General features: G+C 49.2%; 1 protein-coding gene across 2 annotated transcripts in view; it reads right to left on the minus strand.

Moving 5' to 3' along the window:
• The window catches only part of INTS13 (integrator complex subunit 13), a 67,760-nt gene that overhangs the window by 16,255 nt on the left and 35,332 nt on the right, over positions 1 to 16,173 (minus strand). Inside the window, exons 5-12 of one of the 2 annotated variants that reach the window (XM_063929107.1) lie at positions 15,804 to 15,884; positions 15,614 to 15,704; positions 14,850 to 14,978; positions 14,663 to 14,686; positions 8,559 to 8,643; positions 8,017 to 8,103; positions 5,856 to 5,945; positions 5,569 to 5,747 (exon numbers count right to left, since the gene is read on the minus strand). In XM_063929107.1, the coding sequence (XP_063785177.1) occupies positions 5,569 to 5,747; positions 5,856 to 5,945; positions 8,017 to 8,103; positions 8,559 to 8,643; positions 14,663 to 14,686; positions 14,850 to 14,978; positions 15,614 to 15,704; positions 15,804 to 15,884 (766 nt within the window). The remainder of the gene's footprint in view (positions 1 to 5,568; positions 5,748 to 5,855; positions 5,946 to 8,016; positions 8,104 to 8,558; positions 8,644 to 14,662; positions 14,687 to 14,849; positions 14,979 to 15,613; positions 15,705 to 15,803; positions 15,885 to 16,173) is intronic. The other variant, XM_063929108.1, reaches the window with a different exon arrangement.

Below are 16,173 nucleotides of genomic sequence, written 5' to 3' on the forward strand. Positions count from 1 at the left end.
GCATACACCTGTAGTCACTAGATGGCGGCAGAGCCACATCTAAGCATACACCTGTAGTCACTAGATGGCATACACCTGTAGTCACTAGATGGCAGCAGAGTCACATCTAAGCATACACCTGTAGTCACTAGATGGCATACACCTGTAGTCACTAGATGGCAGCAGAGTCACATCTAAGCATACACCTGTAGTCACTAGATGGCGGCAGAGCCACATCTAAGCATACACCTGTAGTCACTAGATGGCAGCAGTCACATCTAAGCATACACCTGTAGTCACTAGATGGCGGCAGAGCCACATCTAAGCATACACCTGTAGTCACTAGATGGCGGCAGAGCCACATCTAAGCATACACCTGTAGTCACTAGATGGCAGCAGAGCCACATCTAAGCATATACCTGTAGTCACTAGATGGCATACACCTGTAGTCACTAGATGGCAGCAGAGCCACATCTAAGCATACACCTGTAGTCACTAGATGGCAGCAGAGCCACATCTAAGCATACACCTGTAGTCACTGGATGGCGGCAGAGCCACATCTAAGCATACACCTGTAGTCACTAGATGGCGGCAGAGCCACATCTAAGCATACACCTGTAGTCACTAGATGGCGGCAGAGCCACATCTAAGCATACACCTGTAGTCACTAGATGGCATACACCTGTAGTCACTAGATGGCAGCAGAGTCACATCTAAGCATACACCTGTAGTCACTAGATGGCATACACCTGTAGTCACTAGATGGCGGCAGAGCCACATCTAAGCATACACCTGTAGTCACTAGATGGCATACACCTGTAGTCACTAGATGGCAGCAGAGTCACATCTAAGCATACACCTGTAGTCACTAGATGGCGGCAGAGCCACATCTAAGCATACACCTGTAGTCACTAGATGGCAGCAGTCACATCTAAGCATACACCTGTAGTCACTAGATGGCGGCAGAGCCACATCTAAGCATACACCTGTAGTCACTAGATGGCGGCAGAGCCACATCTAAGCATACACCTGTAGTCACTAGATGGCAGCAGAGCCACATCTAAGCATATACCTGTAGTCACTAGATGGCATACACCTGTAGTCACTAGATGGCAGCAGAGCCACATCTAAGCATACACCTGTAGTCACTAGATGGCGGCAGAGCCACATCTAAGCATACACCTGTAGTCACTGGATGGCGGCAGAGCCACATCTAAGCATACACCTGTAGTCACTAGATGGCGGCAGAGCCACATCTAAGCATACACCTGTAGTCACTAGATGGCGGCAGAGCCACATCTAAGCATACACCTGTAGTCACTAGATGGCATACACCTGTAGTCACTAGATGGCAGCAGAGTCACATCTAAGCATACACCTGTAGTCACTAGATGGCATACACCTGTAGTCACTAGATGGCAGCAGAGTCACATCTAAGCATACACCTGTAGTCACTAGATGGCGGCAGAGCCACATCTAAGCATACACCTGTAGTCACTAGATGGCAGCAGTCACATCTAAGCATACACCTGTAGTCACTAGATGGCGGCAGAGCCACATCTAAGCATACACCTGTAGTCACTAGATGGCGGCAGAGCCACATATAAGCATACACATGTAGTCACTAGATGGCAGCAGAGCCACATCTAAGCATATACCTGTAGTCACTAGATGGCATACACCTGTAGTCACTAGATGGCAGCAGAGCCACATCTAAGCATACACCTGTAGTCACTAGATGGCGGCAGAGCCACATCTAAGCATACACCTGTGTCACTAGATGGCAACAGAATCGCATCTAAGCATACACCTGTAGTCACTAGATGGTGGTAGAGTCGCATCTAAGCATACACCTGTAGTCACTAGATGGTGGTAGAGTCACATCTAAGCATACACCTGTGTCACTAGATGGCAACAGAATCGCATCTAAGCATACACCTGTAGTCACTAGATGGCGGTAGAGTCACATCTAAGCATACACCTGTGTCACTAGATGGCAGCAGAGTCACATCTAAGCATACACCTGTGTCACTAGATGGCGGCAGTCACATGTAAGCATACACCTGTAGTCACTAGATGGCAGCAGAGTCGCATGTAAGCATACACCTGTGTCACTAGATGGCGGCAGAGTCAAATGTAAGCATACACCTGTAGTCACTAGATGGCGGCAGAGTCATATGTAAGCATACACCTGTAGTCACTAGATGGCGGCAGTCATATGTAAGCATACACCTGTAGTCACTAGATGGCAGCAGAGTCACATGTAAGCATACACCTGTAGTCACTAGATGGCAGCAGAGTCACATGTAAGCATACACCTGTAGTCACTAGATGACAGCAGAGCCACATCTAAGCTTAAACCTGTAGTCACTAGATGGCGGCAGAGTCATATGTAAGTATACACCTGTAGTCACTAGATGGCGGCAGAGTCACATGTAAGCTTACACCTGTAGTCACTAGATGGCGGCAGAGTCATATGTAAGCATACACCTGTAGTCACTAGATGGCGGCAGAGTCATATGTAAGCATACACCTGTAGTCACTAGATGGCATACACCTGTAGTCACTAGATGGCATACACCTGTAGTCACTAGATGGCAGCAGAGCCACATCTAAGCTTACACCTGTAGTCACTAGATGGCAGCAGAGTCACATCTAAGCATACACCTGTAGTCACTAGATGGTGGCAGAGTCACATGTAAGTATACACCTGTGTCACTAGATGGCGGCAGAGTCAAATGTAAGCATACACCTGTAGTCACTAGATGGTGGCAGAGTCACATGTAAGTATACACCTGTGTCACTAGATGGCGGCAGAGTCAAATGTAAGCATACACCTGTAGTCACTACATGGCGGCAGAGTCATATGTAAGCATACACCTGTAGTCACTAGATGGCGGCAGTCATATGTAAGCATACACCTGTAGTCACTAGATGGCAGCAGAGTCAGATGTAAACATACACCTGTAGTCACTAGATGGCAGCAGAGTCACATGTAAACATACACCTGTAGTCACTAGATGGTGGCAGAGTCACATGTAAGCATACACCTGTAGTCACTAGATCGCGGCAGAGTCATATGTAAGCTTACACCTGTAGTCACTAGATGGCGGCAGAGCCACATCTAAGCTTACACCTGTAGTCACTAGATGGCGGCAGAGTCATATGTAAGCTTACACCTGTAGTCACTAGATGGCGGCAGAGTCATATGTAAGCTTACACCTGTAGTCACTAGATGGCGGCAGAGTCATATGTAAGCTTACACCTGTAGTCACTAGATGGCGGCAGAGTCATATGTAAGCTTACACCTGTAGTCACTAGATGGCGGCAGAGTCATATGTAAGCATACACCTGTAGTCACTAGATGGCAGCAGAGTCACATGTAAACATACACCTGTAGTCACTAGATGGCAGCAGAGTCACATGTAAACATACACCTGTAGTCACTAGATGGTGGCAGAGTCACATGTAAGCATACACCTGTAGTCACTAGATGGCGGCAGAGTCATATGTAAGCATACACCTGTAGTCACTAGATGGCAGCAGAGTCACATGTAAACATACACCTGTAGTCACTAGATGGTGGCAGAGTCACATGTAAGCATACACCTGTAGTCACTAGATGGCAGCAGAGTCACATGTAAACATACACCTGTAGTCACTAGATGGTGGCAGAGTCACATGTAAGCATACACCTGTAGTCACTAGATGGCGGCAGAGTCATATGTAAGCATACACCTGTAGTCACTAGATGGCAGCAGTCTCACATGTAAGCATACACCTGTAGTCACTAGATGGCGGCAGAGTCACATGTAAGCTTACACCTGTAGTCACTAGATGGCGGCAGAGTCATATGTAAGCATACACCTGTAGTCACTATAGTCACTAGATGGCGGCAGAGTCATATGTAAGCATACACCTGTAGTCACTAGATGGCGGCAGAGTCATATGTAAGCATACACCTGTAGTCACTAGATGGCATACACCTGTAGTCACTAGATGGCAGCAGAGTCACATCTAAGCATACACCTGTAGTCACTAGATGGTGGCAGAGTCACATGTAAGTATACACCTGTGTCACTAGATGGCGGCAGAGTCAAATGTAAGCATACACCTGTAGTCACTAGATGGTGGCAGAGTCACATGTAAGTATACACCTGTGTCACTAGATGGCGGCAGAGTCATATGTAAGCATACACCTGTAGTCACTAGATGGCGGCAGAGTCACATGTAAACATACACCTGTAGTCACTAGATGGTGGCAGAGTCACATGTAAGCATACACCTGTAGTCACTAGATGGCGGCAGAGTCATATGTAAGCATACACCTGTAGTCACTAGATGGCAGCAGTCTCACATGTAAGCATACACCTGTAGTCACTAGATGGCAGCAGAGCCACATCTAAGCTTACACCTGTAGTCACTAGATGGCGGCAGAGTCATATGTAAGCTTACACCTGTAGTCACTAGATGGCGGCAGAGCCACATCTAAGCTTACACCTGTAGTCACTAGATGGCGGCAGAGTCATATGTAAGCTTACACCTGTAGTCACTAGATGGCGGCAGAGTCATATGTAAGCTTACACCTGTAGTCACTAGATGGCGGCAGAGTCATATGTAAGCTTACACCTGTAGTCACTAGATGGCGGCAGAGTCATATGTAAGCTTACACCTGTAGTCACTAGATGGCGGCAGAGTCATATGTAAGCATACACCTGTAGTCACTAGATGGCAGCAGAGTCACATGTAAACATACACCTGTAGTCACTAGATGGCAGCAGAGTCACATGTAAACATACACCTGTAGTCACTAGATGGTGGCAGAGTCACATGTAAGCATACACCTGTAGTCACTAGATGGCGGCAGAGTCACATGTAAGCATACACCTGTAGTCACTAGATGGCGGCAGAGTCATATGTAAGCATACACCTGTAGTCACTAGATGGCAGCAGAGTCACATGTAAACATACACCTGTAGTCACTAGATGGTGGCAGAGTCACATGTAAGCATACACCTGTAGTCACTAGATGGCGGCAGAGTCATATGTAAGCATACACCTGTAGTCACTAGATGGCAGCAGTCTCACATGTAAGCATACACCTGTAGTCACTAGATGGCAGCAGAGCCACATCTAAGCTTACACCTGTAGTCACTAGATGGCGGCAGAGTCATATGTAAGCTTACACCTGTAGTCACTAGATGGCGGCAGAGCCACATCTAAGCTTACACCTGTAGTCACTAGATGGCGGCAGAGTCATATGTAAGCTTACACCTGTAGTCACTAGATGGCGGCAGAGTCATATGTAAGCTTACACCTGTAGTCACTAGATGGCGGCAGAGTCATATGTAAGCTTACACCTGTAGTCACTAGATGGCGGCAGAGTCATATGTAAGCATACACCTGTAGTCACTAGATGGCGGCAGTCTCACATGTAAGCATACACCTGTAGTCACTAGATGGCGGCAGAGTCATATGTAAGCTTACACCTGTAGTCACTAGATGGCGGCAGAGTCATATGCAAGCATACACCTATAGTCACTCGCCAGCACATTCTGGGGATCACTGGGAACAGAGGGAGGAGCTTACCGTAATTCTGTAATCGGTGACCCTTCCTCCGCAGCCCTCGCTTATTGACGGGGGGTCCTCCAATATGGAGCGGGAACTGCTGAGCACGTGCAGGAAGATCTCCCCGCCGTGGCTGCTGAGCATGTGGCTGATGACCTTGGATCCAGACTTGCGAGGCTGCTCCAGCAGCACCGAGCGACCTGCAAGAGGACGGAACCGGTAATCCTAAGTGATCGCTCATTGCACACACGGACATTAGTATTACAGATGCGCCGGACAACTGGCTCACACTCACGGAGATCTCTCACCATTTAGAAGGAAGTTGGTGAGACAGGATGACGGGCGGCTATTAACGTCTACGGGAGATATCCGGAACGCCCCTATACAATAGTGCAGTTCTAGGGGGCAAGAAAACAGAACATTAATTGAAAAGAACATAATTGTAATTAAAAAAAAATTGCAAATAAGATTAAATTTTTGTTTCCAGTTTCTCTTACCCCTTTCACATCTCCAATGCCGGATCCCACCCGGGAATTGGAAACGGGTCCTTTCCGGGTGGGATCCGGAATTGGATCCTCTGCGCTGGCAATGTGCCGTGTCAGTTGCCATAGCGGCGGGGAGGCGGAGATAGCAGCGGTGGCGGCGCTGGGAGATGAGCTCATCTCCGCACCTCCTCTCCCTATCTAGTAAACAGGTTCCGGGTCGCCTTGACCCGGGAATCCGTTAACACTGCCAGTGACCAGGTATTCAACCCGGGAATAACACTGCTTTATTCCCGGGTTGAATTACTGGGTCAGGCGACCCGAGAATTCCGCCATGGCGCTTTCACATCGCACACTGACCCGTGTCGACCCGGCAATATGCCGGGTCGATACCGGGTTATTTGTGCGATGTGAAAGGGGAATATGTGAGACAAGGGGTGAAGATAAAGCATCTAGGGGCCCATTTATCATTGACTGCATATTGAACGCAATCTGGGCGGCATCTTACTGCTCAGGATCGCTTTTCAATATGCAATCTCTTCGTCTAGATGTATCATCCAGCACCCGCAGGGACAGGGGCTCCAGGGGGTCTGCGCACACACGGTCACGTGACTGCGCTGCACAGAGACCACTTCTGGGGAGGGTTCCGGGGGAAACCTTCTGCCCGGCCACAAGTGTGCCGAGTAGATTTAGGCGACCCCGGGGATGGTTAGGGTTAGGCTGCGGGGGGAGGGGGGGTTAGGTTTAGGCTGCAGGTGGTGGGCAGGGGGAGGTTTAGGCTGCAGGTGGGGATTTAGATCTAGGGGCGACCCCGGGGATGGTTAGGCTTAGGCTGCGGAGGAGGGAGGTGGTTAGGTTTAGGCTGCGGGTGGTGGGGAGGGGAGGTTTAGGCGACCCCGGGGATGGTTAGAGTTAGGCTGTGGCGGAGGGAGGTGGTTAGGTTTAGGCTGCGGGTGGAGGAGGGAGGGGGTTAGGTTTAGGCTGTGGGTGGTGGGGAGGGGAGGTTTAGGCGACCCCGGGGATGGTTAGGGTTAGGCTGCTGGTGGAGGAGGGAGGGGGTTAGGGTTTAGGCTGCGGGTGGAGGAGGGAGGTGGTTAGGTTTAGGCTGTGGGTGGTGGGGAGGGGAGGTTTAGGCGACCCCGGGGATGGTTAGGGTTAGGCTGCGGGGAAAGGAGGGTTAGGTTTAGGCCGCGGGTGGTGGGGAGGTTAGGCGACCCTGGGGATGGTTAGGTTTAGGCTGCGGGTTGTGGGGAGGTTAGGCGACCCCGGGAATGGTTAGGGTTAGGCTGTGGGTGAGGGAGGGGGGTTACATTTAGGTGACCCCAGGGAGGGTGACAATTCCAGTTAGTTGGAATAGGACTTTCCAGAAGCCCAGGTGTTCCGTCTCTCCCATTGGATGCCCAGGGCAGCATAGGTCATGGAGCGCAAGGTGCTACACCAATGGACTAAGCGCAGCCTGGTCAGGAGCTGGGACAGCGGCAGACGATCAGGGGACTCCTGCCGGTATCCGGACTCCAGGTCGACAACAAAAAGGTCGACGCCAATTGGTCGACACACCTTAGGTCGACATGGACAAAAGGTCGACGGGGACACGGTCGACATGGAAAAGGGTCGACATGAGTTTCTCACAATTTTTTTCTTTTTTGGAACTTTTTCATACTTAACGATCCATGTGGACTACGATTGGAACGGTAATCTGTGCCGAGCGAAGCGAAGGCACCATGCGAGGGGACGCGGTGCACTAATTGGGGTTCCCGGTCACTCTACGAAGAAAACGACACCAAAAAAAACATAAAAAACTCATGTTGACCTTTTTCCATGTCGACCTTGTTCCTGTCGACCTTTTGTCCATGCCGACCTAAGGTGTGTCGACCAATTGGCGTCGACCTTTTTGTTGTCGACCTGGAGTCCCAGACCCCTCCTGCCCAGGCAGTCCTATGTGCACATATGATCCCATGGCTGACTAATAGCCACCCTCTATACTCACCCACGCTGTTTGTCCTTGGTGTGCACCACTTCAGTGTAACCGTCTCTTTCAGTGTGGGTTCCCTGCTGTTACCGACGTGTCCATCTCCTAATAGGCAACAGATACACAATGGGAACACACTTTAACCTGCATAATGCAAAACTGCAAGGGGAAATGGTCAGGGGAAAAAAAAAAAAAGTCACGTTAGGCGACACTGACTTGGAATCACTATGAGGCGGACGCAAGGGGCGTGGCACACCAGTGTCACATATCTTCTGTGATTACGTTATCTACATATTCGCAACGCAATGTGACTAGTACGCACAAGGAGACTGTGCTGATTAATGCGATACTTGTATATTGTGTGTGTATACTTAATGATTATGTGGAGACAGATTCTGATACCATTTTAAATTCTATTTAAAACAAGGGAGAAAAAAAAATTGCAACATCTACACTCGAGATCTCCATAGGACAGCAATAACTAACAGCGCCACCATCAGACAGATTATAGTTGCCACAATCCAGCTACAAATGACCAAACACAAGACCCAAGAGCTTACCACTTTTTATAAAGTCGACGTGCGCCTCCTTGTGGTGGAGCAGTTCCACGTCATAGTTGGCCGAGGTGTTCGCGTGTTGTTCTTCCTTGATACGTGGGAACACAGAAAACAGAGACACGCTAAAACCAAAGACTGCAAGTCAGGCAGTAGTCTGGGGAAGTTCTGTTTGCGTTACAAGGAAATTCAGGCTAAAATATAAAATTGCAACAAAGTAACAGAGCGTATTGTAACAGATACAGGAGTAATTCCTTTTGAAACCAAGAAAGATCCTCCTGTAACATGCACGGAATGTAATATTTTATTTAAAAAATAGACTGAATTAAAAAAAAAAACTCTCAAAAGTTTGCCTAGATCAAGGGATTACATGTTTTCTGGATTTCCTTCATCCTGCACAGGTGAAATAATCTTTCCTCTATGGTGGGACACTGCACCACTGGGGCATAGAGTGCGGTGACAGAAGTGCATGCACTTTCACATTTACCTCTGAAAGCTCCGCCCCTCTGTACTCCTATTGGGTGCTGTGAACTTCAGTTCCTTTCTATTGGATGTTGGAGCGGGGGTGCTTGGCTTATGGCTGCCATTAAAAGCTAAAACAAGAATGGCTGCTATCTTTTTTTTTTTTTTAACTGCTCTAAATCAATATTCCAATATGTGGCAGATGAGTGTGCCTCGAGCAGGCCGCGGAGGTACAGATATCATGCCTCATCCTGCCAGCTCACAGAGGAACGTGGGGCTCGCTGAGGATAAGATTGCAGTCATGCATGCCGTGCCTTTGGCTTAGGACTCCAGGATTGGACTCAGATTCCTAAGAGGGCTCTGGAATTTCTTCTATTCTCCGGTATGGTCACATTCAGTCCTGAACCGGGTAAGATCATTTCCATACCCTCAGACCTAAAGATCCTAGGGGTTATATTTACTAAAGTGTGGGTTTATAGAAGTGATGTTGCCCATAGCAACCAAATTCTAGCTATTATCTTCCAGAAGGTGCTAGATAAATGGTAAGTAGAATTGGTTGCTATGGGTAAAATCTATCAACCCAAACTTTAGTAAATATACCCCTAGGAAAGGCAAGAAGTCAGACCATCAAGGTAGAGTTGTCTTCTCCTCAAGGAGGGCTACAAAACTGAAGAGGCTTGGGTAGGAAATCCTGTGCTGGAATCCAATCTGCTTCTTTTCCGGAATCAGTGGTCCTGTTCTACTAGACACCTGAGGCGAGAGCACTTGTATTTGCAGAGTTCTCTACCCAGATGATTGGTCAATGCTGGTCTTCCTGGAGACGAAACGTTATTCTGTCTCTTCTTTCCACAGGAGAAATTAGTCTCAGCCCGGGTTGTTTTTTTACTCAAATATCTTACCTAGTACACGAACCAGATGGTTCCTTTTGACCTACAGTGACCCTGAACATCCAACATTATGCCAGCAGATTCAAGATGGAGTCCTTGATGTCAGCCAAAAAGAGAGTAGTTTATGGTGGCCAACTGTCCATGGACATTAAAGGACACATACTTACATGTTACAGTCTGGTAATGACACTATTGACTCCTCAGAAATTCAACTTGACACCTTCCAAGCAGATGATTCTCCTGGGACTTATGTTCAGCAGAGGGTTTTCTTACCAGAGGAAAAAAAATGCTCTATGGTGGACTTGTATGCTAGGACAGCTCTCCATGTTTGCATGAAGTTTTTAGGACAGATGGTTTCCACCCTAAAGGTGGTGCAATTAGCACAACTCCATTCCAGGATGTCCCACATAGCGCTATTAGTCCCATCACTTAACCAGCCAAACAGTCTGCAAATGTGCATCTATCGCTCCAATGGTGGCAGAGTAGTGACAACTGCAACTGGGGTTGCTTGTTCTCCATCTGGGACTGGAAATCTAGGACCAGGGACACAAGCCTAGAGGCGGTACCTTCACGCAGTCTTTGAAAAGCTCCTGACAAATGTGCTGGAACGTACTAGTCCAAGGATGTAATTTCTTGAAAACAACCGTCAAAACCCAGTTAGACAATACTGGGTCGTGGCTTGACAACCACTTCCCTGCACAAGATTGTGAAACACAATGATGCCTTGATTAATCCACAAGATGGAGTGCTTCTGCTTCTGGACACAGGATGCAAAGAAGTTTCTAATAGATGTCATGCCAGTTCCATTGAACATCCATCTGATACACCTATTCCCTCCAGCACTGGGCTTCCTTAGGTGTTCATGGTACGTAGACCTTCTAAGCAAGGCAGGGAGGCCATCGTGGTACCTGCCTCCGGGACCCTATCTCTGAAGCTTTACCTGGTCTTCTATACACCCCTTCACAGAATTCTACAGACTCAATCATTTTTGCCTCTAAAGATGCCAGGTTTGGACGTAAGGTGCTACTGAGTGTACCCCTCCCTCAGCTCCGAGACAACCCCAGTCCTCCACCCTCTCATTCTGTATCCCTTAATTAGATTATAACAATACTGAGGTTCCAATATGGCAAATGGGGTAATAAGGGGGAGGAGCCTGAGTTTTGAGAGAAACATATGAAAGTGTCCAAGCTCCTGTCACCCGCACTCTATTGTGTTCCAATGTGCCTTATCTAGAGAAATCCTATAATTTAACATGGTCTGTAACTATTCCTTCTTTTCCGGTAAAGGCAAAGCTTTAACCCGGTGGCTTGAAGGTTTTACATATGGTGCCATAAGTAAATGCAGAAGGTGATTGGGGTGGGACAGACCAGGTTTAGGGATTAAAAATATGGAGAAAAAAAGTTGCACTGTAATTAACCCACCACAACACAAACACCTCTGCGGGCTCCTCCTGGCTGGGCGTTCCAGAGCAAGATTATTACGTTTGCTGTTTATTGTGTATGTGGTGTTTAGAACTGGTGATGCTGCAGGGGATCTCACACTCTACACGGCCATGGGTCCACTTGGATCCATGCTGGAGGCCAGGGACAGAGGTGGGGATGGAATGACCCAGATTACGGCTTTCATGCAGGAACTCCAGTAATGACATTGCAGGTATTTAAGGTCTCTTACTCCATGCGATTGCTTCCCCAGTGTGTCTCGTTAGGAGAAACAATTGCTATTTACCTGTGAGCCGGGTACTTCCTCTTCCCTCCACCCTTCTATTCCTCCTCTGAAGAACACAGCCACCCCTCTATTCCTCCTCTGCACCCCACCGCCAGCCCTCTATTCCTCCTCTGCACCCCACCGCCAGCCCTCTATTCCTCCTCTGCACCCCACCGCCAGCCCTCTATTCCTCCTCTGCACCCCACCGCCAGCCCTCTATTCCTCCTCTGCACCCCACCGCCAGCCCTCTATTCCTCCTCTGCACCCCACCGCCAGCCCTCTATTCCTCCTCTGCACCCCACCGCCAGCCCTCTATTCCTCCTCTGCACCCCACCGCCAGCCCTCTATTCCTCCTCTGCACCCCACCGCCAGCCCTCTATTCCTCCTCTGCACCCCACCGCCAGCCCTCTATTCCTCCTCTGCACCCCACCGCCAGCCCTCTATTCCTCCTCTGCACCCCACCGCCAGCCCTCTATTCCTCCTCTGCACCCCACCGCCAGCCCTCTATTCCTCCTCTGCACCCCACCGCCAGCCCTCTATTCCTCCTCTGCACCCCACCGCCAGCCCTCTATTCCTCCTCTGCACCCCACCGCCAGCCCTCTATTCCTCCTCTGCACCCCACCGCCAGCCCTCTATTCCTCCTCTGCACCCCACCGCCAGCCCTCTATTCCTCCTCTGCACCCCACCGCCAGCCCTCTATTCCTCCTCTGCACCCCACCGCCAGCCCTCTATTCCTCCTCTGCACCCCACCGCCAGCCCTCTATTCCTCCTCTGCACCCCACCGCCAGCCCTCTATTCCTCCTCTGCACCCCACCGCCTGCCCTCTATTCCACCTCTGCACCCCACCGCCAGCCCTCTATTCCTCCTCTGCACCCCACCGCCAGCCCTCTATTCCTCCTCTGCACCCCACCGCCAGCCCTCTATTCCTCCTCTGCACCCCACCGCCTGCCCTCTATTCCACCTCTGCACCCCACCGCCAGCCCTCAATTCCTCCTCTGCACCCCACCGCCAGCCCTCTATTCCTCCTCTGAAGCCCACCGCCAGCCCTCTATTCCTCCTCTGCACCCCGCCGCCAGCCCTCTATTCCTCCTCTGCACCCCACCGCCAGCCCTCTATTCCTCCTCTGCACCCCACCGCCAGCCCTCTATTCCTCCTCTGCACCCCACCGCCAGCCCTCTATTCCTCCTCTGCACCCCAACGCCAGCCCTCTATTCCTCCTCTGCACCCCACCGCCTGCCCTCTATTCCACCTCTGCACCCCACCGCCAGCCCTCAATTCCTCCTCTGCACCACACCGCCAGCCCTCTATTCCTCCTCTGAAGCCCACCGCCAGCCCTCTATTCCTCCTCTGCACCCCGCCGCCAGCCCTCTATTCCTCCTCTGCACCCCGCCGCCAGCCCTCTATTCCTCCTCTGCACCCCGCCGCCAGCCCTCTATTCCTCCTCTGCACCCCGCCGCCAGCCCTCTATTCCTCCTCTGCACCCCGCCGCCAGCCCTCTATTCCTCCTCTGCACCCCGCCGCCAGCCCTCTATTCCTCCTCTGCACCCCGCCGCCAGCCCTCTATTCCTCCTCTGCACCCCGCCGCCAGCCCTCTATTCCTCCTCTGCACCCCGCCGCCAGCCCTCTATTCCTCCTCTGGACCCCGCCGCCAGCCCTCTATTCCTCCTCTGGACCCCGCCGCCAGCCCTCTATTCCTCCTCTGGACCCCGCCGCCAGCCCTCTATTCCTCCTCTGGACCCCGCCGCCAGCCCTCTATTCCTCCTCTGGACCCCGCTGCCAGCCCTCTATTCCTCCTCTGGACCCCACCACCAGCCCTCTATTCCTCCTCTGAAGCCCACCGCCAGCCCTCTTCTGAACCCCACGCCACCCCTCTCCTCCTCTGAATCACTAAACCCACCCCTCTATAACCCCTCTGAAAACCCTCTCCCTCTCTATTCTTCACCCCCCCCCATTCTCTCATGCCCTTCCTCCACAATCCCCTCTATTTCTCCTTCTACCCAGAGACACTCCCAACCCACCCCCACCATTGCAGTTTTTTTTCTCACCTTAAAGCTACTAGAGACTGAGACTACTTTCTAAAGCAGCGTCATGGCCTCTCTATGTCATGGGACAACAGTGACGCTGAACCCCACCCCCCCAAAAAAAAAAGGACCCCTGCAATGTTCAATAATGCCACTGTAATAAGAAAATAAAACAAAAACCTCTGATCTTATATTTTTATTACAGTGGTATTAAAATATTAACGGTAAACAAAAAAGTAAATAACTATTTGTTTTTTAAAAAGCTAGCACATATTAGTTGAAGTTCAGCCATTTTGGTGAACGAACCAATACTCCATGAGTATACAATTTAGTTGTAATTCTGCAGTCTTAGAATGGCTCGGCACACAAATAGCTTCCTTAGTGATGTCACTAGTTCCTAGCGGGACTGATACCTCAAGAATATTCAGTCTACAAAATCTGTTAACATTGCAATAAGCTCTTTGATAGAAAAAGAAAAAAAAAGTGCATTTTAGCTAGAATTTCCAAGGAACTTCTCGTAATCTGTGAGATAAAAGAAAAGTTGTAAGTTTCCAAAAACAAACTGTTAAATATATAAAGAAATAAGGTTTAAGCCATGACGGCTACACAAAGCAGGGTAGGGAACACACAAACAGAAAAGGAAGATTCTGTAGGGAAAGGGCATCTATGGAAGATCTTTATCAGACACCTGGACCGGTCAGGCAGTAGGTGACATTCACAGTTAGTGTTACAAAGGCAGCAAAGCCACACGGCTCGGAGTACAGGTCAGACACGTCACTGGAGGCCACGTTACAACCCCAGTAAATAAAAACAAATTTATGGGCGATAAAGTGGACAAACAAGACACAAATGTAACATCACGGAACACAGGATGGCAGAAAGATCTACACAGCTACAGGGCGACGCAGCACAGAAGAAGGGGGGGGGGGGGGGGGGGAGAGAACTTTCTTAATGTAAGCGGGAAGCCGATTGTGTCCTGCAACACAGTCCTTTCCTTATGAATGCTGGAGGTAGGTGGTTTCCAAAATGTACTAACCTGATCACAGACATTGAGTGTGGGCTAGTGAAAAACAGAAAAATATGATATGGAGAGTAAAAGAAGAAAAACTGAAGAAAAAAAAAAACAAATCATAAAGAAAAGAAAAAGAAAATAAATAAAAACGAAAAAAAAACAAAAAGTTATAAGACGGGTGTGGCAGGAGGGGCAGGTCAGAAGGCCTTACCTTCATAGGGATGTTGGTAATGGTGGTTGATGCTAGGTCAAAATGAAGCTGTACCAAATGGTTCAGTTTGGTAGCGAGGTGCCTGCCGGAGCGGACGCTGTGGACTTCGCTCGTCAATACGGACGACAGCTGCAGAGAGGGTAAAACAATATCGATTACAATAAAGATCTGTTCTCTTAAGTCTGCTCACGCCATTAATATATCTCACCTTCCAGGCAGACGCTTGGAATTTTTTTAAATATATGCGTAATAAAGGAGATCTTGTGACGCCTGCCTGGTTCTGTTACAGTGAATCGGTAAGAGAGGCCTGTACTCCGGACTTAGGGCCCCTTTCATGCTTGCAAGTAAAAAAAAAAAAAAAAAGGCAAACAAATGGGCAAAACCATATTGCACTGCAGGTGGGGCAGATGTAACGTGCATTGAGATTTAGATTTGGATGGGTTATATTTTTTCTGTGCAGGGTAAATACCGGCTGCTTTGGCATGGAGCCCGCAAATACTGGACAGCTTTATTTGTACACTGCAATTTAGATTTCAGTTTGAATACTCTACCCAAATCTAACACTCTCTGCACGTTACATATATCTGCCTAACCTGTAGTGCAACATGGTTTTGCCCAGTTGCTTGCTTTTTTGCTTTACTTACAAACATGAACAGGCCCTTAATACCCAGCCTTCATCTCCAGCTCACATGTAGATAGGCTGTAACAACTTTCTTTTTTCCAATAGATGGTAGCAGTCAGATTAGCGGAACATCATAACTTGCCTCTTTCTTAGAGCGATCGGACACCAGGCTGTCTTCACCGACCGGGTACGTATGAATTAAGACCAACTCGCACTTCTGAATCTGCATGAGGCTTAACCAGAAAACAGATGGTTACTTAAGAGTGCACAGTGCCCTGTATACTACCGCTACATACAAGCTGGCTTCCTATGGGGAATGACATCATACTTACTGGTCTGAGCCGGCCGCCAGCTTGTTGTGTTCATGTATGGTCTCACTGACACAATCTTCCAGCATCTGGACGTGACTGTCACTGCAGAGACACGAGACACCCACATACAGGATTACATGAACCCCGTGCCCTGGTTTGGAGATGTAATAGCAGTCTGCTGCGACCCATTCTGAACAATGAGCTTTAAAATCGTGTCTAGGTGAAGTTAAGACAAAGGCTGCTAAACCTGTGCTTCCCTAGCAGTCATGAACTACAAGTCCCAGCATGTCCGGCCACCCTTTACTGGAACTTTCAGAACACATGGAGAACCTCAGACTGTCCTACCTGTGAACTAAAGGGTTACAGTTTTATTGATACATTGTACCGTATT

Source organism: Pseudophryne corroboree, chromosome 6, assembly GCF_028390025.1.
Source record: "Pseudophryne corroboree isolate aPseCor3 chromosome 6, aPseCor3.hap2, whole genome shotgun sequence".
In the NCBI taxonomy this organism is placed as follows: Eukaryota; Metazoa; Chordata; class Amphibia; order Anura; family Myobatrachidae; genus Pseudophryne; species Pseudophryne corroboree.